At 36.8% G+C, this 22,610-nt stretch overlaps 4 protein-coding genes across 11 annotated transcripts in view; 1 reads left to right on the top strand and 3 right to left on the bottom strand.

The window, feature by feature from the left end:
- Babo (TGF-beta receptor type-1 babo) overlaps window positions 1-9,567 on the bottom strand; it is a 43,017-nt gene extending 33,450 nt beyond the window's left edge. For all 5 annotated transcript variants that reach the window (XM_076892469.1, XM_076892470.1, XM_076892465.1 and 2 more), the window contains exons 1-2: window positions 9,310-9,567; window positions 8,460-9,277 (exon numbers count right to left, since the gene is read on the bottom strand). In XM_076892469.1, coding sequence (XP_076748584.1) covers window positions 8,460-8,544 — 85 coding nt within the window. In that variant the 5' untranslated portion in view covers window positions 8,545-9,277; window positions 9,310-9,567. The remainder of the gene's footprint in view (window positions 1-8,459; window positions 9,278-9,309) is intronic.
- Window positions 9,568-9,924: 357 nt separating this feature from the next.
- On the bottom strand, window positions 9,925-15,724 carry Sgl (UDP-glucose 6-dehydrogenase sgl). 2 transcript variants are annotated; one of them, XM_076893085.1, is made up of 6 exons: window positions 15,384-15,724; window positions 14,191-14,694; window positions 12,280-12,477; window positions 11,517-11,963; window positions 11,278-11,433; window positions 9,925-11,203 (listed from the first exon to the last, which is right to left on the bottom strand). In XM_076893085.1, exons 2-6 carry the CDS (start codon window positions 14,650-14,652, stop codon window positions 11,027-11,029), a joined length of 1,440 nt encoding a protein of 479 aa, XP_076749200.1. In that variant the 5' UTR covers window positions 14,653-14,694; window positions 15,384-15,724; the 3' UTR covers window positions 9,925-11,026. The 2 variants fall into 2 exon arrangements, with proteins under 2 accessions (XP_076749200.1, XP_076749199.1); XM_076893084.1 differs by having other exon boundaries at window positions 9,926-11,203; window positions 14,191-14,673; window positions 15,384-15,723.
- A 498-nt stretch (window positions 15,725-16,222) lies between these two features.
- Window positions 16,223-18,138, top strand: Rpl7a (ribosomal protein L7A). Its single transcript, XM_076893086.1, has 6 exons — window positions 16,223-16,375; window positions 16,726-16,840; window positions 16,927-17,076; window positions 17,154-17,374; window positions 17,581-17,703; window positions 17,897-18,138. Exons 1-6 carry the CDS (start codon window positions 16,361-16,363, stop codon window positions 18,077-18,079), a joined length of 807 nt encoding a protein of 268 aa, XP_076749201.1. The 5' UTR covers window positions 16,223-16,360; the 3' UTR covers window positions 18,080-18,138.
- Window positions 16,926-22,430, bottom strand: Vps53 (vacuolar protein sorting 53). 3 transcript variants are annotated; one of them, XM_076893081.1, is made up of 14 exons: window positions 22,045-22,430; window positions 21,405-21,805; window positions 21,194-21,314; window positions 20,986-21,122; window positions 20,480-20,915; window positions 20,063-20,412; window positions 19,830-19,985; window positions 19,634-19,759; window positions 19,485-19,563; window positions 19,264-19,412; window positions 19,019-19,184; window positions 18,787-18,933; window positions 18,362-18,523; window positions 16,926-17,454 (listed from the first exon to the last, which is right to left on the bottom strand). In XM_076893081.1, exons 1-13 carry the CDS (start codon window positions 22,165-22,167, stop codon window positions 18,362-18,364), a joined length of 2,553 nt encoding a protein of 850 aa, XP_076749196.1. In that variant the 5' UTR covers window positions 22,168-22,430; the 3' UTR covers window positions 16,926-17,454. The 3 variants fall into 3 exon arrangements, with proteins under 3 accessions (XP_076749196.1, XP_076749195.1, XP_076749198.1); XM_076893080.1 differs by lacking the exon at window positions 16,926-17,454 and adding an exon at window positions 17,597-17,731; XM_076893083.1 differs by lacking the exon at window positions 16,926-17,454 and having other exon boundaries at window positions 18,269-18,523; window positions 20,063-20,409.
- Between the last annotated feature and the right edge of the window lie 180 nt (window positions 22,431-22,610).

Below are 22,610 nucleotides of genomic sequence, written 5' to 3'. Positions count from 1 at the left end.
ATTTACGATTCAACAGTAGGGCCGCGTGGAGTACCGATCTCGAATCCCGTATTCATGAGGCAGGACACGCGAGTAGACGCGCGTACCGACGTGGCCAGTATTGCGTACATTTCATGCAGATTAATAAATGAGAGGGATAGAGGAAGCAAAGAAGTGGCCAAAGACGATGGAGTAAACTATGTCTATGCTCCGAGCGATTATTCCCGTTCGTGTGACGTTCGCGTAATGGCTGGTCAATGCTACTTCTCCCGCTTCTGATCGCAATTTTTTTCCGTCCCCCTTTTTTCTTCTGCCCATTTTTATTCCCTTTTTTTTCTCCTGCTCGCACGACGCCTCGGCGTGCAGTTGCGACGTTATCGTTCGGGGCAATTAAAACCGTACGTTGAGAGTCATTGTTTGCGTTCATAATAGAGAGGCAGAAATAAATCGCAGTGTTTTGCGCGGAATATGGCTTTCCACTTTAGTAATAATTAATGGTACGCGGGAAGCATTTTCGTTGTCGATATATGGGTCGACGATTAAACGGTATTTAACGTTATCGGTAATTATTATTGATAAACGAAAGATACTTTTCAATGACGACGGTTACTTCTAACCGCGTAGCCGTTGCTTGTTCGTAGGCGAAACTTTGACAAATTTATATTTCTACAATTGTATCGGTTTCGGATATATCCTCAGGCGAGAAACTTCGATTTTTAACTTCGATCTAAAGTAGCTCGTAGTCTTGATCTTTGGTGCATCGATTGCAAGGAAAATTGGAAGTAATTTGTTAAAATGGACACTGGTTTCGCGAATTTCAAACTTTCTCCGAAACGAGTTAAATCCACAGAAAGCGTAGACACCTGTGTTCGTTTCCTGTGGTTACATGGCACGCGAAAAGTCATCCGACAATCTATGCGCGTGTTATGTCAGTAACTGGAAATCGCTGAACAAATGCGCAAACAGCATAAAATTATGAATTCATCAGGTTTTTAGACCGATAAATAAAACGATTATGTCGCAACAAGCGGTTACGGGTTTTCTTGGATCCCCTTAATCGACGGTCGTTCTTACCGGACGCGCCATAGACGCGCATTTGCATGGACCAGTGACGAGTAAGGTCTTCTCTCCGCGTGATCCATTTAAATGATCCGAGTTGGCTTGATCTCGCTAAGAATCTAACAAGACTATTCATCGCGTAATATCACCGTATCGTGACTGCACTGCTTAACTTGCCCGGCTGCAATTTTAACCAATCCGAGAATAAAACGATTAAATATGCGGATTAGTTTTATGTAAATCTAAGCGTTCCGCCGCAATCAACAACTGGCGCTGAACCATTGTTGACTCGCGTCAAGGTACTTGATACGTATAAAAATATGACGCGAACGAATATTTGAATAACGATGCTATTTGTAAATTAACCTCGTCGTCGATTAAATTCCTCGGCTGAACTTAAAATGGTTATCAAGAAACGAACCGTTGGGTATAGCTTAATCCCCATGAAACTGTTGAATCCGTTGCAGAACTCGAGAGGAGTAACGCGGCTAAGCTATCTGTGCTTAGACGGGACTAGTTCCCAAGATCGTTATTTTCTGAAAATTAAGTAGACCAGCTCCGTAATCGTAGTCGCGAGTACGTTACCAGACTCCTTGCAAACTGCATTAACCGTAATGCCTCCCGTATTCATGATTTTAGCTACGCCGGTCTGCTTACAAATTGCATTAAGCATGTCCGAAAGTTCCCCCCGCTCGGATGTTCTTTCAACTCCGTCAAAAGATACGCCTCCCACATTTTAGCGACGGTGAGGGGAAAATTTCAATCCCTCGGACTCGTTGGCTAATCTTAAGAATTTTAATAGATAAATGTATTCGCGAGACCCTTGCTTCTATTCTTGCTACAGTCTTTCGAAGTTTATCGACTTAGTCTTGCCCTTCTTTTTAACAGGAATACTAGATTTTCTTGAAAAACTGACATGCTCGTTTTATTTTTCAATTTCTCGCACTTTCTGATTGCCTAGATTCATCGTAACTGGAAGTTTTCTTCGGAATCTCCGCGAACGAGAACAATTTCGATATTAGATAAACCCTCGATATCGTCCCCTTGAAGCTAGTACCATAATCAGAGCTGCGAGCACACCACCAGACTCGCCACGAATTAGATTAAACTCGTTCGAAAGTATCCCGAGTTCCTTTATTTACATCAAAGGACAGAGGCTTCTCATTCCGAACTTCACTAATGGTTACATTCCCATCACTTAAACTGGTTACCTACTCTTCTCTGGGGACCAAACTTCCATGCGCAAACGACAACTCGTGATACTTGTTTCCTCGAAACCGAATTTATTAGATTAATCGTGGCCAACTACTTTGGAAGGAACTTCCGTGCGAGTGAAACACCGAAGAAGCAACCATAGCTTCCACCACTTTTAACGACGAATAGACAGACCAGCGTCGCAACGAATATATCCGCTAAAAAAAAGAAGTAAATTTCCTAAATTCAAGAGACCCAACCGAACAAGTCCCCTTAAACCGTTTCACTGGCTCGTTATTTGAATCAGCAGCTTTCCAACGATTCCAACGATCGACTAATTTAAAGACGACCAGATAGCAATGAAAAGATCCGACGCTATCGAATGCCGGATAATAAGACTCTTGGAGACTATCGATTGGTATTAAAAATTATCGCGAAATCGCCGATTGAAATATGCAACTTTATTCAATTCGCGATGAAGTAACCCGAAGGAGACGGCGGGTTGCCGGTGCTCGGAATCTCGTTAAGGTCGTTGCCGCGATGCCAGCAGCCTTTTTCCCGACCTACGACCGTTTTATCTGCACTCCGCGGACGCTAATAGTCTTAAGCATCCGCGGAATAACAATGTACCCGGTCTGAACGACCGTCGCAGATTCGATCTCGTTACCGGCCATCTCCCTCTCTGCAGACTGGACTGAACGCTCGTACGATTTAATACGGGGTGTCCCATGAATACCCGTGGAAACGTTGCTGATAGCATTCCGTCTATTTCCATTCTCTTTACCAGCTTTTCTGCAGCTCTGAACATACTAAATTTGGCTGGCAACATCGGCGATCGGACGAACCAAAGCAGTCGACGCTGGATCGATCGCTACGTAGAATTGGCATACTCCTGGCGTTAGATACGATTGCTAATGCGTAGAAAGATTAACGAGAAAGAAATTGACCGGGAAAAAAATGCCGATCACGATGCAAAAGAAGACAGGAAAGTCATTGTTTTCGCTGCCGCGTTTTCCCTAGCCGATAACTTTCCTATATAACTGATAACTTTCGCGCGCGATACCGAAGCGCGATCGCGCAATAAACATGGCGCGAAAGTTCGAACGATGCCGGACAGTCGAGCGATAAAACGGTATATCTCTCTGGAGCGCGCGTTGTTTATTGAGCATTCGAATCGGCGACGCGATAAAAAAACGCGACGGAGGATCGTCGTCTCTCATTTCGTCGACTCTTCGCGTCGAAACGCGACGTCCGACAGCCGATGTCCTGAAACCGGGGAATCGTGTAAAACGATTCGAATTTTCGACACGAGGGGCTTACAATTTCAATGAAGTTTGTATTTTTATTGAAGCGATGATCCTCCTCGAATTACTTCATTCATCGCGCGTATCGTAAGCGGACGTGTTACAAACTGACGACAGGGGTGAAGAGAGACGCGTGATCTCGTTTCTATCGTATGAAATTTGAAAAATTGCTGGTACCGTACGAATATCGTGCGACTCTTCGAAATGGGCATCTTCGATGATACGAACGATTAAGATTTACGTATAAAAAATACCAGGGATATGAATTTCAAAGATCTTGAAACTTTAATAGGCGTGATACTTTTTATTATTTGCTCTATTAAATACGCATGGAAAGAACTTCCTGTTGCATCGAAATCGTTCATGTCTCACGATATATGTGCACTGACCTCGTTAACAAAATCTACCATTGCTATTGCCAGTTATAGTCTTCGATATCACACGATATTCCTTTCGGACGAACTTGCTCGCCACGGTTACGTAATAAATCAGCATTAATTACGACATCCCCACTACAGATATTATCCACAGCCGAACCAGCAAATTAGCCCATCTCTATCTAATAAACAAACGTAGAGACAGGCACATTAAGATAATTTAAATTCCCGGAACTCGTCTGAGAGTGTAAAATGCTGCAAACTCGAAATTTGATTATTCGAGACGTGTAGTATTCCGAGTATCGGTCGTTCCGACGAAAATAATTACATACTTAAGAGGTTAAATAAGCACGAACGGTATTTGGAACAATGGGAATATATTTCGAGCGGCGAGGAACAAGCGAGAATTAATTAAAACGTGGAACTCGGCGAATAAATATACACACGCGTCTAGTTTTCTAGCTCATAAATGCAGCTGTGCTACAAAACTACTGGCAGCGGATCATTCATCCTCCAATCCACTGTAATTTCGTTTGTAATTACAAAGTGAAGCTATAATTTTAGAGATATAGTTTCGAACCAGCTGAAATACGTGTTATTGACAATTACTTCACGATTTCGAAAACGATTTGAGGAAGCTTTTCAAGCAAGTATGTTATGTATATTTAAAAAACTCTAATTTAAAGAGAAACTGTTGTATTCTACCGTGCTGATTTTTGAGCACACAGAGTACACCTCATCAGCCTTTACACGTACATAAATATATAATTGTATTGTCCTCGCGCGAAAGGGGTTGATTCTTCGATTTCATTTTTAACCCTGAAGACGACCTCCCACAGAAAATTTATAAGGAACTGTTTTATCACTCCGACTGTCACTTATCCAATTGCGTAAAAAGGTTGAAGGGTTAACCTTTGTTTTAAGGAAACTACCCCTATTAAATAAGGATTAGCTCTCAGTCAAACTACCCTTCACCTTATGCGAAACTATAAGCTACTGTACGCATCAGAAGAATTCTTTTCTGCGTTTAATATATTCTACAATCTATGAGGTCATTTAGATGAAAACTCTATTCTTTTCACAAACACCGCGAAGGTCATCGTTTCGCGTCGAGGTAAACGCTCCGAGATAACAGCATAATCGATGCTACCGACTATTGTTATACTCCCGGTGCATCCACTCCGAGAGTAAATAATATCTGAGCGTTTTTCCCTGCGCGATATTTACCTCATACGAGAATTCCGCTCCTCTCTCGCAACAGATTAAATCTTCCTTCGTGTCGGTTTTTCGAAGGCAATTACGCGCGGCAGAGATGATCGATAGTGGCAACCGCGGAGCGGCTGATTCGTTTCTCGAAAATTAGCAAATGGGTAGAGAATTCCGATCTCGTTGGAATTCGAAGAAATTAATCAAGAGAGATAATCGAGCGTTAACTCTCTCTCTCTCTCTCTCTCTCTCTCTCTCTCTCTCTCTCTCTCTCTCTCTCTCTCTCTCTCTTTTACCGAAAAAAAGGGATTGATATAGTTTAAAGTTTGTCTGCGATAAATGGCATCAAAGTATGTTCGATAGACTGTATAATAAAGATAAGGAGTGTCATAAATCTTGATATCAGCTCGTGCTGCTTTCTAATGATAGAAGAAAACGCAACAATACACCAGCTAAAGTAGTGAAACTCTTATTTACTCAATATCATTAATATCGATAAGCTGTGTTCTCAAAAAAATTGCAAACAGCTTTCGAAGAATTTCAAACGATTACAATTGCTCGTTTATGTATCGCGACAAAGAAGATGCTGAAACGTTCTCGTAAGATGCATGATACGAAGCAGCAATTTCCCACAGGCGAAATTGTATCAACGAAGGAGGCAGTAAGGCATTAAAAGAGGGAAAAACGAAATGAGATTGATCGTAGCGAAGTATCTTAATTAGCTATCGGCGTAGCATGGATATAAGAGGCAGTTGATGCGTATTTAATAATAATATTATAATAAATCGACGGTAGAAGCAAGCTCGGGACTCAAGGTGGCTCGGAAAATCAATCATTTGCATACACATGCACACCTACTTACGCGGATAATTACATATCGTACGAAGACGATTGGATTTCAAAATCACGAGATACCGCTTATCGGCGGTTTCGTTATGAAAATAACCGCGATGCAGCAAAAGTAACTTGGAAACGAATCGTTCATCTCGAAAAGGTTTGCAACAAAGTTAGCTTAAGATTGGGTTAGGATTAGCATACTTGAGCCCTTCGACAAAAAGTTTGCCAAATATTAATGTAACACGAGTCTGTAATATATAATACTATATATGCTCATGATAAAATGAAGTTAAATGATGTAACTTATCATTTTTTCTAATGGAACTCTTATGTGTATATATTCGATGCAGAAACTGTGATCTTTATGAACTGTATCAGCATCGTACACTTTTTTAAATTATATCAAGTATGACATGAAGTAATATTCCTTCTCTTATCCTTTTTTAGTAAATATTATGGGCAGAAAATTAATTCAGATCTAGAGCAAATATACATTTTCTATGAGTGAAAGGAAGAAATTCGTTTTTTATCATTCAAAAGATCGCTATCAGGCTTAATTAGACACTTATAGTCGAAACATAGGTTAATGCACATAAAATTATTATCAGACAATTCCCAATAAGTGAAATGTTCGAAACAACTAAAAAAAATTACTGTTCCTTGCCTGATTTAGATAAAAACGATATTATACTCGTTCGAACTGTCTACGGTAGTATTTGGAAGCTTCATTTGCATGTTAAAGGAATTTGTAATGCTAAATACGTAAATCCCTATTGTCGAATGAGTTCGAAGTCTTCGCAACGCACGTAAAATAATTGCCAGATTTGATTATAGGAATAAAAATATCGTTAAAAACAATGGTTTGACAACATTGTCATGCAATTATACAGAGAGTAATACACTATTTTCATTGCATGATTAGTACTTTCGATATAAGGGTGTAGTATATAATTACATAAAAAAAAGAAAAGAATAAACACAACAAAAATTGGATTATATATCTTGTTATCTCTTGCTTAATACTCATTTGTAATATCAAGAAATCATTTTCGAATGAATAGAATATATGAAATTTGTTCAAGCTTTCACCGTAACCCTTAGTACCTATTAGTATATTTGTATTTGTTCATTATTAACAACTTTTGCAAATATAAGAGTGCTTTGCGTTAACTATTCGAACACATTAAATCTGATCAACTGTATGTGATGCAATTTAGAATATCTACAAAAATTAAATAACCGTATTCGTAACAGCCTGTTCGGATCTCCCGTACTCCACTGTGAAAGGGTTAAATTTAATGGTTATACGTAAAACGAAAGCGTATACGCGTATTAAAATAATAATGGTATCGCTGAAAGCATTTAAAACATGAAGCAAACATCAGATACACCGGAATGAACGCTCGAAAATGAACATTTAAACCGATCGTGAGCATTAAAATATCATGTTGCGTACAATTTACTCAAATTATACGAGCACATATTATACCGTTCGCGGAAAGTTAACATCGCTAAATCGATCCTCAAATACCAACGGCGATGTGAACTTTAACAACGCGTTCCCCTTTGCAAATTACTTAATATCCATGTTACATTCCCGCGACATAATGCACGCAACGTGCACTACGTGCAATTGGGCACTTAGATTTCGTAGCATTAACTACATATATACATACACATATACATATATGTGTTCCTCATCCCTGCAATAAAGCAATACGCGCGAACGATCCTCCAATTATTTCGAGCATGCATTTACGGCGCATCTATGACAATTATTATCGACTCGATAAATAGTCGCGTATACTATCCGATAAAATCAGCATAGGGCAATTATAACAACCGAGTGACGCTACAGAAACCAGCGGGCTCGTTTAACAACAAACAATGACGCACCAACGTCGACAACAACACGCTAACTCCGATCGAAAATTTTGCGATCACTTTAAATAAGATATCGAGGCAAATCTCCTTGTTTGTGTATACGTGTTTCGGAGAAAGAAAATAGAAGGTAAAGAGAGAGAGAGAGAAAGAGAGAGAAAGACAGGAAGACAAAGCGTATCACGCGCACAGCAGCGACGGGAAAAAGAGTCGTAGTATCAATTGTCCACGAGACGAAGAGTCCATACAGTTTGCGCCGATTAAACGTACACCCTTCCGCATACTCGAGGAACCTCTCGTACAACAAGATTAATCGGCCCTTCTGCGTATGTAAGTGCACGGTGCCGACGTTGCTTACGCAACGTTACACGTTACGGAAAGTGAAAGAAAAAGAGGGAAAGAGCGGGAACAACGGTCGGAACAGAAGGCAGAAAGAATGACAGACAGGTAGACAGACGGATGGAAAGAGAAAGATCGACTCTGGGATCGGGGAAAAAAGGAAAAGAAAGGGAAGAAGAGTGTAACCGAGGGGCAAGCAATAAGAAAAGGAAAATGAACGAGCATAGAGAAACGGTTGATAAAAAAGAGAAAATATCTGATGAGCAATAGAATTATTACATACCGTCCGCAAGGCATGACGTGTGGAATAAACAGAGGAGCGTCAGAGCGAGAAAGCTCGCAATGCCGCCGTCGCACGCGCCTCTCATCTTCCTCTCGGCTTTTCGTCGTCGTCTTCGTCGTGGTCGTCGTCGTCGTTGCCCTCGTCCACGTCCTCGTCGTCCCGTCGTCCACGGCCTCCACTGTTCTCTCGCGAAAAAAATGATTTTCGCGAAAGCGGCCGTAGCTCAATGGCGACGACAGCAAACGGCGGCACGAGGATCGCGATCGACGTAGCCACGGCGGTATCTCGATGCCCGGAATATCATCTTCTTGTCGACGCGGGGCTAAGGCGAAGTTCCCCGTCGACGGAACACTTGTCACCGTTGATCGCCGCTCGCTCTCATACGAGCGCACACGCGTGCACAAACGGAACGCACAGTGGTTCTTCGTTACTCGGTTCTCGTGTTGTTTTTCCTTCGCTCTTCCTCACGTCCCGCTCTCATCTCGTAACTCGTGGTATTCGCGCTAACGAGGTCCCTCCTTTTTCCCTTCTCTATCCCTCTTCCTTTCTCTCCTTCTCCCTCTCACGTTGCCACTTTCCTCTCGCACTCTTCTTCGCCACGGCGACGATCGAACGCACGTTGCGCGTACTTTCGCACCGAACGAATCACCGAACAACCAACAACGGAAACGAATGGTTACTCTTTTTCTTCCTTCGCGTTCGGCCGCGTTACACGAACAGCCTCGTTGCCCCTCGTCGTCTACGCCGCGCGAGGCGAGCCGCCATTTTCCTACTGTGCTGATAGGCCCGGCCTATTATCCCTCTTTCTCTCTCTACCTCTCTCTCTCTCACTCTCTCTCTCTTCGCCGACAGACGGAGAGAGGTTTCGCGCGACAACGGAAAAAAAGCAACAACGAACGAAACGATTCACTGACACTTCGATGAATGGTTCGATCTGGCGCGTATCACGCGGCACCAGCTCTTTGACATCATCGTCCGGTTCGTTAACGTAACCACCAGAGTACTGTCACGCGGGCCACTCGCCAATTTTCACGGCGAACGCGGAGCAACTCGTGCTATTGCTACTGCTGTCGCTACTGCCGTCACCGCCGCCGCTGCTGCCTCTGCTTGTGCAGTCAGTAGTTCGTTCAGCGGCGCCATCGTTCTTTCGGCAGGGCCGTCACTAGCGACACCGATACCCTGGCGGGTACCGAAATTTCTTATAATCACTTTTACATTGTTGTAAGGTGTGCAGTAATTTTCTCTCAATTTCCGTTCATTTTTAGTACAGAGCACCGAAACATTTGGCTAAAAATAATAAAGCATTTCGGTTACAAAATGTCAAAGGAATATCATACATACGTACACACGTACACTCACGCATACATACGCACATACATACATACATACATATGCTAATACAAACAGTAAACAGAAGATTGAATTGGAAAATGTCCTATTAATATTTATTTATAAATTTCGGGTATGTAACCATAAAAGTAAAGATATATTTTGTGGAATAAATGAATACTGTTATTTGTTCGTACCAATTTTCCATATAATTGCATACAATGAAAATAGTTTTTGTAAAGTTATCGTGAACATTACCATAATTCGCTATATAATATTGTTTCATGTGTATAAATGGTATATTGTACAGAACAGTTTAATGTAATATACCAAATATAACATTGATGTTATTGCTTATTGTTTTCCGTTCATTTATAATTATATTTTTAGCGGTAGCAAGACCATTAGGAACAAATTATTTACATGTATAAAATACTACTTAAAGGTGGTTTGACGTTTATAATTGAGCTAAAAACAGTAAGACACGATTTTTCTAAAATGAAAGAAAAAAAATGTAGGAATATAAAAGAGTAAAGCTATGTAGTAATGTTTCGTAAATGAAAATACTTCTTAATACAACTTTTTAAACAAATGCAAATATACGTATGCAAGTACATTTTTAGGAATGTACTATTATCAAGGACTCCATAACCGCAATATTTGTTTTACGTACGTAATAATATTGCACAAAGAGCAAATAATACTTGAAATATTGGTTTGTTTAAAAATCTCTCATCCGTTCGCATAAATGCCCATAATTGATAAGTAACAATATCAACGAAATGCCGTAGCAGCAATACTACAGTATCTTCGTTATAATTACAGTAATTGTGAACGTATATCAAATGAAGTAAAAAAATTTATATAAATATTAATCTAACTAATTTTGTTCGTTGAAAGAATTTACGATAAATAGCGTATATCGGATGAACACATAACGTCAACAGGTTTTGCCTTCGCATTAAAAGACTATTGATCTTCTAAAATCTTCAAAATTTACATTTTTATAAATTTGAAAAAATTAAAAGTTTTAATCTCTTGTTTTACACACATTTTTAAAAGAAGAAAAATCTTTTTTTTTTAAGCAAAAGCTCCTTATATCAAGATCACATCACGTCAATGAATTTTCGAATTTCAATATTCTTCATTTTCAAGATTTTAAAAGCATTCGTGTGATCATTAAAACGTTCATGGAATTATATGATTTCAAGTTCTAATAGTAATCTGTGAAAGTTCAATCATATATGAGTTTGGCTCCCCCATGCTCTTGAAAGTATGGTCCTCGTTATTTTTTTGCCAATAGTCTGAACGATAAAACCAATCTTTTGCAACCTATCGTGGTCTAAAATTTTTCGTCCATCAAAAATATATGCCGGTTTCATCATGTTAAGATAGATACGTTTGTAATCTAATTCCTAAAAAGCACAAACAAGATAATTAATCATAAAATTACTTTTCGAACAATTACATAAATGCGATTTTTACTCACTACGAACTCATCCCACTCAGTACACAAGACAATTGCGTGTGTACCTTTCGTGGCACTGTAAGCGTCTTTGTAAATACTGACTCTGCTCTTCACATAATCAGGATCATTTGTTACGCTCGGATGCGTCAAATCTTCGATGATTTGACTTTCCTCAACCTTTTGCACGAAAGAGACGAAAGATATAAAATAGCCATAACAAGTGAAGCGTGTACAATTACATCTCCATTGAGAAAATTCACCTTGGGATCGTATATATGAAGCATGGCACCCTCGTCGAGTAAGGTCTTGGCAACATGAATGGCCGGTGACTCACGCGTGTCGCCGGTATTTTTCTTGAAGGCAAAGCCCAGCATAGAAATCCTTTTATCCGTGACAGTATTGAACAAGGACTCGATTACTTTCGCTGAGAACCTGGATTTCTGGTATTCGTTCATGTCTATGACCTGTTGCCAATAGGTCGCAACCTCAGGTAAATTCAGGCATTCGCAAATATACACCAAATTAAGAATGTCCTTTTGAAAGCAAGAACCACCGAAACCGACCGATGCGTGAAGGAACTTCGATCCTATTCGAGAATCAAGGCCAACCGCTCGCGCTACCTCGGACACATCCGCACCAGTCGCTTCACATACCGCCGACAGGGAATTTATGCTCGATATGCGTTGTGCCAAAAAGGCATTAGCGGCCTAAAAGGACAATTAATTCGAATAGTTACGCAAAAATTCTTTGAGTATGGTTCATTAACGATCAGCAAATATTGATTCGAAGATAAACTTGTAAGCTTGGTTACTTATCGTTGCGAAGGATTACTTAAAATTCGAAACGCAATGTGAACGTCATTACGTATACCATATTTAAATATATGTTCTCTCGCTTTAATATAAAAAGAAACTGTACCTCGTATGGGACTAATTAGTTACGATTGTTAACGTTTTATAAACCAACCAGTGATACTGCTCGTCCACCGAACGAATAAATATACACTCTTCAACTTTCTCTTACCAGTTTGGATAACTCTGAGCTCCACGTGTTCGTAGTCAAAATATTCTTTCGTGGAATCCAGTGCTCGTAAACCTTGCATAATTTCTCGATGGCCGCCTGCCCTTCCGGCGAGCTCTCGCCACCGATTAAAACGCGATCTGCGTTCACCAGATCCTCGATAGCAGTTCCCTCCGCCAGGAATTCTGGATTCGATAAGATCTACAAAAGATAACGCCTTTCCTGTTAATGTCGCCTTGCACAATCGCGTCGATGATATCAAAGGATGCGCAACAAATAATAAAACGACTGGTTAGTAGTGAAAGAAAAGAAGGTCATGAACGATTCGTAGCGAATGGACGCAATGGTGACGACCGAGCAGAATCTCTCAGGCAGCACATATAAATTCAACAAGTGTTAAATCAGGTAGCTTTAGAACTATGGTCATGCGTTACCGGGGAGTGGATGTACACAAACGGGTATAAATATATTATAACATCGCTTACAACGTAATGTCGAGCGATCGTTTAAAAATGTACGAAATATCCAAAATGACGGGGATAAAACGAATTTCTACCTAGGTACCATATTTTTACTTAGTTATGTTTATAAAAATGCGAATTTGTATAATACATCAAGTCATAAAATCATATGAAATAAATAATTAAATCAAATCACTGGTTCTCAATAGATGTGTTATGTAAAATATACCTAGTAAAAACCTTTAATTTAGTTTCTGAAAAACCATACATATTGATTTACAATTAGCCGTATGTTTGACTAATAAACCGACGATAAGATTGTATGTATTATGGAAATTAACGTTACACAAGTATAAAAATTCTCTGTATTTCAAGACTGTGGGTTGTTTCAAATAATTAAACATCTGGTTCTGACTAAAATTTAACGAATTCATATTGAGATTTTGTATTCGGAAAAATGTTAAGTGAATACTTTTAATTTTTGACTGCTTCCTTGAAATGCTTAATGCGTCACTGGAATATTGACTTAAATTGCGTTATCAAATTACAAAATAAAGAAAAAAAAATGCTAATCAACGTGCAAGCATAAGATGCATCCGGTACACCTAAAAATAGCTCCAACGTGTACAGTATAATACTCCATTATGAACAAGAAGCGCCCGTACTAAATTGCCTTTGCTTTCATTTTAGTAAAATACATGGTCTGCAATAAATGAAATCTATCTATTCAATCTTTATTTCCAACCTATAACGATGCATCGGAAATCAGTTACATGACATTCACCATTTTTCCTAAGCCATTAAACCTTTGATAACGAGAACGACGAAAAAGTAATAATAAAACGTTCCAAGAAATGGATTTATACTTCAATCAAAACAGTCAACATTTCAAAGCGCGAGTCAAACAAAACTTTGGTACTCCCGCCAAGATTTGAGATTGCTCGCAATAACAACGATTGAGAAGGACCATGAGAGTTAAAAAAAAGTTAAGTTTACAGGAATTCTTTTTTAAAATCGTAAATATAACCACTATATATACACCTATATATACCTATATATACACCTCAGAAAAATTACGTACAACGTATACTGTATCACAACAACATTTTTCATACTAATTAAGTAATATAATATAATAACGAAAAAATTTTTTATTAACATAGCTATTTCCGCTCATTTTAAATATGTTACTAGTATATTAAATCACACATGTGTAACAATTATAGTACGAACTAGATTAGATAGCGTACATTGTACAAGTTATCCCCCGAGATAGACATAGGAACCCACCAAAATCAAACTTCACAGAGACCTTAAAATTCGCTACGCCAGTCCTGCTTTTACGAAACGGAAATTGTAACTAGAACAGTATGCAATCGAAGCAATCAATCCCGATTTCATCGATACGATTAAAATGCTTATACGTACTATTTCCATCAGGGAATCCTGTTACCTGATATGAAACTCCCGGCTTGTGATTAGCGCGCAAAATGTTCATGATACTCTCCGCCGCTCTGACCGGCACCGTGCTCTTCTCCACAACGATCTTGTCCCCGGTAGCAATTTCCGCGATCATCCTGGCAGCGCTCTCAACGTACTTCAAATCTGCCGCCCTGCCCTTCCCGTTTCCAAACATTTTCGTTGGCGTGTTCACGGAGATAAAAATCAGATCCGCCTCCTGGATCGCGGTCTCTACATCCGTCGAAAAGAATAAGTTCTTGCCGCGACATTTGCGCACCACCTCGTCGAGACCCGGCTCGTAGATCGGTAGTTTCTCCGAGTTCCATTGGGCTATCTTCTCTTTGCTCTTATCCACCACGGTCACCTGAATTTCAGGGCACTTCAAAGCGATCACGCTACACGTTGGACCGCCGACGTATCCAGCCCCGATGCCACAAATCTTTTTTATAGTCATAACGACAGGCCGATATTGTACCTATCGATCACGTAATTATTACTGATATCATCGCGTTCGAAAAAAAAAAATTATTATAGTTTATAATTGCTCCAACATTAACGGAAATAACTTGATAAACTTATAAGGTTTCTGTGATACATGGATGTTTCATTCTCAGAAAACTTATTCTTATCTGGTACAGATTAAAATCAAGTATCGGTGCAATTTTATAGAAAATTTGTTGGGATCGATTAAAGAAACGATTAATTCGCCGTGTTCCATTGATATTTCATTGAAATGTAAATGTAATTGTTATTGAAATACTGAAAGATATGTTACCAACTATGTGCTATCATAGCAAACGATATAATTTATGTACAAAATATAATTACTTTACTTTTTTTAAATGTTCAGTTTTTTACAATATGTATGTATATATATATCCCAACTGTTAATACAAATTCATATTTGCACCGGCTGAATTAAGACATACTTTTCAATGAAAAATATTCTATACCAATATGATTTAATGTAAATTTAATCGATCGCACATTAAGGGTAGAATTAGTTATCAAGTCTTCATCAATAACCGTTAACGAATTAATGTATGACGGCTTGAACATGCAATGCAAGTAACAATTACTCTGCCGTTCATTACTATTTAGCCACAAAAAGGGAAGGTAAACAAACTCCATTTAATCACAGTGTATAAAATAATAAAAAGATCATGTTTGATCAGCTGTAGTTACCTGTAGCTAATGGTTCTAAAAGTACGCCCTAATAGAAAATGTGATGCTTCTCGGAATCGACGATAGGACGGAAGGAAATGTCACGATAAGTCGGGGATCACTAACCACCCAGGTCACGTACTGTCACGAGTACAATAATAAATGAAAGTTTTTCGAATACCAAACATCAGCGTGCATAACAGGAACGTATCGTAGACGGATCGTCGGCACGTTACGGACACTGGCACAACTCACATGTTACGCGTCCCTCATCAGAAAATAGTCTAAACTGAAGGCGTGTAAGTCGCACGCGCGATCCCTGCCATCGCCACATTCTCATCGCTACAAAGATCCGCGCATGCGTTCTCCGAGATTTTCAATTTGCTGCTGCCCTTTCAAATTAATTAAATAATCTCGATAAGAAAAGCACAATTATCTGTGACAATAAACAAGTAATATACTTTTACTGTTGACTACAATTTTCTCATACTTTACATTACTTTTTATATCCCTTGTGCAAATTACATTTGTAACGCAAGAGAATAAACAGTCATGTACATCCATGTATAACCTTACTGTTACAGTAAACTTTATAATTATTTACGTTTAATTCTCCATTCTTATTTAGTTATAATACAATTGTACTATATAGTGAGAAAGCTGTAACAATTTAATATAGTTAGAAAATTTCGTATTTATTTAGAGATAAAGTAGTGATATGAACTGTGGAATTATAAATGGTTTTTATTTACCTTTTAATTTTTAGTGTCCACTTAAGATTATTACAAACAATAAGTAATAGGAAAGATCATTCTTTCTCCTGTACACGTAATTACGTCGACATGTTTGTTAAGTGGCGCTGCTATCGTTGATGGTGGCGTTGTTGCATGAACCTTTCTTTATAATCTCGATGGCCATACATCGCGTCGTGTTAGGCGACGAAGTAAATTTTATATCTTTAAAAATATAAAGAATCTATTAGATTTTCTGTTAAAACAATGGTTCAAAAAAAGGTAAACTTACTAAATAACCGAATAAAAGTAATATTTTCATTATTGGTGTTTTAATATGTGGAATTATGGTGATTACAAATCGGCATGTTTTGGCCACACGATGTTGTAAATATGTTCTTCTTGTATGTACCTAATTGCCGTGCTTTTAATTGCTTAAATTTATGCAGACTATATTATTTACTGATTTAAAGAAATATATATATAAGTCTTTAACGTTTGTTAAAGATATAATGCTTTTCTTTGCTATGGTTAACCAGAACATTTTAAGGTTCCGTATTGTTTTTGTATTCGGATAACAAATAATAGCATCTTCCGGGTATACCATGTTAAACTTTATATTTTAAATTTAGCCGAAGAAGAAAGTAGGGAAGAAGGTGGCAGCTGCGCCACTGGCAGTTAAAAAGGTTGAACCCAAAAAGCAAACCAACCCCTTATTTGAGAAACGTACTCGTAACTTTGGTATTGGTAAGTATAAGAAATATTTTAAATATGTAAATATAATTATCATGTAGCATCTATTTTGTTTATACTAAGAAGGATATAATATTCAGGACAGGATATTCAACCTGCCCGAGATCTTAGTCGATTTGTGAAATGGCCAAAGTACATCCGTATACAACGTCAAAGGGCTGTATTACAGAAGAGATTGAAAGTACCACCACCAATAAATCAATTCACACAAACATTGGATAAACAAACGGGTACATTCATTTGAAAGAAATTTAAAAAATTGCACAGTATTTAATTCATAAAAGTTCACTAATTTTTTTTATTACAGCAACGCAACTATTTAAAATGTTGGAAAAATACAGGCCTGAATCAGCTGCTATGAAAAAAATGAGGCTAAAAGCTAGAGCTGAACAAAAAGTTGCAAAGAAAGAGGATGCGCCAACAAAGAAGCCAAATGTATTGCGCAGTGGTACAAATACAGTAACTACTCTTGTTGAGCAGAAAAAAGCTCAGCTTGTTGTGATTGCACATGATGTTGATCCAATTGAGGTATATATTATTTCCTTCTTTCATAATACTAAAGTATAATATATAATTGTTCTGTCACGATGATGCTTGAATTTCTTCACCTGACAATAAAATTGGTATAATCAATTTCATTTGAAAGATGAAACATGACCCTGAGTGGGGATTTTAATCATACAATTGAGTATGGTATTGTTCTATTTTATTGATGCATTACTTTTTAATTACAGATTGTTCTGTTTCTACCAGCACTCTGTCGTAAAATGGGTGTACCTTATTGTATTATAAAAGGTAAATCACGGTTGGGACGTCTCGTCAGGCGTAAAACATGCACTGCAGTTGCTTTGACTCAGGTAAATTTTTTCATTAAAATAACTACTTCTACACAAGATATGAGCAATATTTTATAGCGTGATGATTTTCAAAGGAGCCAATCCAATGATAATATTAGTGATAAAACAAAAAAACCTAACACTGATGCAATTTTATCAATATTACTTGTCTTAGATTTCGTTTACTTTCGCTAACACATTGTTTTTATATCAGGTGGATTCTGGTGACAGAGCCAACTTCTCCAAACTTGTCGAAGCTATTAAGACGAATTTCAACGACAGATACGACGAAATCCGACGTCATTGGGGAGGTGGTCTTTTGGGCAGTAAATCTGCTGCCAGAATAGCTAAGTTAGAGAAAGCTAAGGCGAAGGAACTTGCACAGAAACAGGGTTAACATCTTCCTGTTTACTGAACATTGTTTACTATATACAATAATAAAACATAAAACTGAAATTTCCGTGTTCCAACTCACATATATCCTTTAATTAATTTAAACAATTTAAAATGAAAATTATTTTAATTTATAATAGTTTTCTGTTATATAAAAAGAAGTTTTACTATATATTGTAATAACGTGGGAGTTTAATTTTAATATTTAATTTTTGTACAATTACATTCAAATTTAATTTCACTATGTACATTACAGTTTAAACTTTTCCATATGAAATTTATTGACTTATATCCTTTTTTTAATTAACTTTTCCAATCGTTTTATTCGTCCAGCTTCATGTTCTGGGCTGTCTTGAATAGCATGACTTCTATTGTCGTGTGAAACATCGACATGTTCAGGTTGTTTAAATTGTTCTAATAATAAAACCTGTTCTGTTTTCTTTAAGCCCTGGAAAATTATGAAACACTTAATTTAACTTATAAAATATCTTAGTTAATTTAACAGGTTAAACGCAACGCTGATTCCTAGGCACCGGCTCGTGCTACATCGCCGTGCGCGTCAGTCTTTACGTATTGTTCAGTCTCATGTTTCGTTTCTTATCTTCTGTTCGTAGTTCATTGTCGTGCATTACCCACGTGACAGCCGAATATGGTGTAAACAAGACAAGCTGGACGTTTAACGTGTTAAACGTTTGTATAAAATCAAATTACCTTCATATCCAAAATTTTTTGAAATTCTAGCGTTTGTAAATCCGGTAAGCGTATTCTACATTGCTTCACGAAATCTTTTGGAGATTCTATCGGAGACATCACAATCTTGAGAATCATTTCAGCACTTGCCATACCTTTTACTACTACCTATTTACAATTTGAAACACAGATTACGAACCTAACCTACAAATGTGAACTGAAGTACAAATATACGTAGTAAAAAGTGAAGTACTTTAGTATATGTTGCTGGTGCTTTTCTTTGCACTTGATATCCTGTTGAGGGAAGATCTAAGAGAGCAGTTTTCAGCATGTGTACATCTAACAGTAATTGTTCAGCACCTACAGTATTTAAAGGTTTGCATTTGTACAATTGCTGTACTAATTTTACTATAAAAGAACTGTAAACCAATAAGTTCTTCATTAGCTCTCTTAATATCGTTTAATAAAATAAATTCATATGTTTACTTTATTTATTACCTTGCAAATTTTACACAAAGCTGTGTAAAATATTTCCTGCATGAGGATAATCTATCTCTGATGGTAGGTATTGTTTGACGAAGATGTGCCACAATAGTATTAACATAATTACTTTGATCACCAACAACTTCTATAGCACTCCATTGAACCTCAATAATTAAGAAAGATCATTTTAAATATTAGAAATTCTAATTATAATAGTCAAAAAGCTAGATGAATACCTTTGTCATGGCTGTTAATGCAGATTCACACGCAGATTCTAAATCTTGAACAAGTAGCTGTATACAATTCGATATAACGCTATAAAAATTATGACATTATTAGAAATAATAAATTTGTGAATGTTTAGGAAAAAATGTGGAATATATACTTATGAAAAATGTCTTGTTCTTGCGATAAATTAATTTTTTCAGCATAACATTTATCAGCTTTTTCACGAAGCTTTTCCTCCAATTGTTGTGTTGTTTCTAAGCAATATTCAGCAGTTGTTAGTATGCTAAAATAAAATTCCGTTATATTTTCTTTCAAACATTATGTTATAACATAAATAGTTAGTTAACCTTTACCAGCATATTCGTGATTGTTCTTCTTTGCTAAATCTAGTACTTTCGCCTTCTTTAAGAAAGCTTTGAAAATTTTGTATGAAACCTGACGTCGAAAGATCTCGAAAATCACGCGTTATACTGCTCATACTTGTAGCAATTCCTGCACTACCTCCAATTCTGTAATAAATTCTTATTTTATGTATAGGAATCATAACTTTAATCGACTCATTAAAAAAAGTATGTACTTTACGTACTTAGGTAAATTATTTTGTAATATTTTAAGAGCGTATTCTCGCAGATACTTCTGAAAAGTTTCAGCCAAGCTCACCATAATTAAACCTGTACTAAGCTGTGTACATTGTAACATACATTTCTTATAAAACACAAATAGATCTGCGCAAGATGATAATACACTGCTTGGACCTTCGATACCATCAAAATCTTTAGCACCAGGAGGTTGCGTTTTGGAATCTGATATAAATTTATCCATTAAGTCGGCTAAATTACGATCCAAACTTTCTATGTAAATATTCAAGTATGGTTCAAAACATCTTCCTATGAGATTTGAAAATGGTGATGGTTTTGGTTCATCATTTTGTACCTGCTACATAATAAAGTATCATAGTACAAAGTTCATTATATTCCTAAAAAAATCTTGGAAAACATGATACCTGTTCATTTTCTTCAAACGGATTTTTTGAAACTTTGTTATCAGTTGCATCTGAATTAGTAGTATTCTTTTTATTAGCTGTATCTGCATTTTCCAAAGTAATACCACTAAATCTTTTTGCCAATAAAGATTCAAAATTGCTAGTTCTTTGAATTGCATAAAGCAATAATTTTACATCTATTTCGGAACGTCTTTTATGCATTAATTTCGTAAGATCTTCTCTTGTAACATTGCAAAATTGCACAGCAATTCGCTCTGAGATCTCCCAATCTTGTGGAAAGATTGTGCTAAATTTTGATTCAAAATCAAGTAGGTGTTTCTTTATCCATGCATAGCGTCGGTCAATTTTATCCAACCATGCGAAGTCTTGATTTTCATCAAATAGATGCGCATACTCTTGTAATTGAATACCTACAAACCACGTGAGTAGATCTCTCCTTGTAAAAGAGAGGCAAATTGTTACATTTATGTCAATATCTGTTGAATATTTCCAGTCAATATACATACTTAACTTTTGGATCCAACACGGATAGGACTAAACATCCCTGTGTAAGTTGACTGAAATATTTTGGATTTTGACCAGAAAATGCTTGTTTAAAGTCTGCTGTAATTTGTTGAGCCAATTCAATATGTATCTGGCGTACCTTTAAGCCAAAATATTAATCAATATATATTTCTACTATTCAATTAAAATATTACTTATAATACATCATACTTCATCAGACAATTGTTTCACTTGAGGTATATCCATGTAGTTATTGAAATGTTGCATCACTTCCATCACTGCTTGTAAAGGCAAAATAATTTTACCATATTGTTTTTTCTGTGTTAACACTCTAAAATCAAATTAAGATATTGATAATAAATAATAGAAATTTTAAATTATTTTAAATGTATTTTTGATAATAAAGATGATAACACATTACTTTAAGTAATCTACACCTTCCACAAGCATATACAAGTGATTTAAAGCTGTTATCGAGGCAGTGAGATTTCTTTTCGCAAAATCCAATTGTTTAATATCTCTTGTTATTTCTTTAACTACTTCCTCAGATTGTTCTGCCTTGTCTTTAATATCTTTAATATGCACAAACAATTGCTTTATTACTTTCTGTGCATCTTCTAATGCTGCTCTACCATCTTGACCCACATTCGTCTGTCCACGTACCACAGAACGAATTTCCTTGTCTATAGTACGTATTTGTAATTCCATGTTATTTACTACGTCATCTATGTTAGACAGGGATTGCTCCGTTGGAAACAATGAATTTATATAATCCACTACATTAAAGTTCAGTTGATCCAATGGATCTGTACTAGGTAAAACCTGTACAAAAATTTAAGAATAATCGATCAATAATCATATGTAGAATTAAGTTTTAAGAATTAAGTAGAATTGAATGAATTATGATATAATAATTACTATTTAATTCTACACCGTCGAAAATTCTTATCTAACGAAACCAGATTTAAGATAAAAATAATATATAAGTAAATATTTAAGTACTATTTGCCAAGGGTAAATGACAGCTGCATATGCTTTGACAGTTTCGTTGTGAATCTAACCTGTTCGATCACATTTTGTACACTTGGTGGAAATGCGTAAACAGTTGAATTTAGATCCTCCAAATCATCTTCCTCGTGTCCTTCCATTTCTGTTTTTGTCTTAATTTCAACCATATAACTCATACGTGTTTCATTCTAAATGATTTACAACAGCGTATGACAAGCAGGTACGTAACACATATGTTTACGTGTATTTTTCTAGTCTACGTTGTGTAAGAATTGTTTCTACATTATGCCTCTCATTAATTTAGAAATATCCTTTACGCTTTCTGACGTAACGTTTTTGTAAGAAGAAGTAATAATATCGCGTCATTTAATAGATTTTTTAGATATACGAGTAAATACATATCAGGTTCCACCGCGGACGAATGACATATTGGAAATGTACCTTATACTTTGTATATGAGTGAGATATTCAATGCAAATACGAAAGAATATTTTTCTTTTTAATATAAAATATTTGCAACGAAGAATCATTTGTAAAAAAAAAGAAAAAAATTAAGTTCTTCTAAAATATCTAAAATTAAAATTTTTTTATTCCATAAATGCATATGTCGGTATATAAA

This window comes from Xylocopa sonorina, chromosome 3 (assembly GCF_050948175.1).
Source record: "Xylocopa sonorina isolate GNS202 chromosome 3, iyXylSono1_principal, whole genome shotgun sequence".
Taxonomy (NCBI): domain Eukaryota; kingdom Metazoa; phylum Arthropoda; class Insecta; order Hymenoptera; family Apidae; genus Xylocopa; species Xylocopa sonorina.
This window is presented reverse-complemented; position numbering and strand designations above follow the sequence as displayed.

What these genes read in the sequence shown, in the direction of transcription:
- Vps53 (XM_076893081.1), bottom strand. Translation starts at nt 22,167, where the DNA reads ATGAGTTATATGGTTGAAATTAAGACAAAAACAGAAATGGAAGGACAC. An exon ending in CGTTTGAAGAAAATGAACAG is followed by an intron (nt 20,413 to 20,479) that starts GTATCATGTTTT and finishes TTTATTATGTAG; the next exon opens with CAGGTACAAAATGATGAACC. An exon ending in CACCAGCAACATATACTAAA is followed by an intron (nt 18,934 to 19,018) that starts GTACTTCACTTT and finishes AATTGTAAATAG; the next exon opens with GTAGTAGTAAAAGGTATGGC.
- Sgl (XM_076893085.1), bottom strand. Translation starts at nt 14,652, where the DNA reads ATGACTATAAAAAAGATTTGTGGCATCGGGGCTGGATACGTCGGCGGT. An exon ending in GCTCAGAGTTATCCAAACTG is followed by an intron (nt 11,964 to 12,279) that starts GTAAGAGAAAGT and finishes TTGTCCTTTTAG; the next exon opens with GCCGCTAATGCCTTTTTGGC. An exon ending in TTCATATATACGATCCCAAG is followed by an intron (nt 11,434 to 11,516) that starts GTGAATTTTCTC and finishes TTCGTGCAAAAG; the next exon opens with GTTGAGGAAAGTCAAATCAT.
- Rpl7a (XM_076893086.1), top strand. An exon ending in TACTCGTAACTTTGGTATTG is followed by an intron (nt 16,841 to 16,926) that starts GTAAGTATAAGA and finishes TATAATATTCAG; the next exon opens with GACAGGATATTCAACCTGCC. An exon ending in ATGATGTTGATCCAATTGAG is followed by an intron (nt 17,375 to 17,580) that starts GTATATATTATT and finishes TTTTAATTACAG; the next exon opens with ATTGTTCTGTTTCTACCAGC.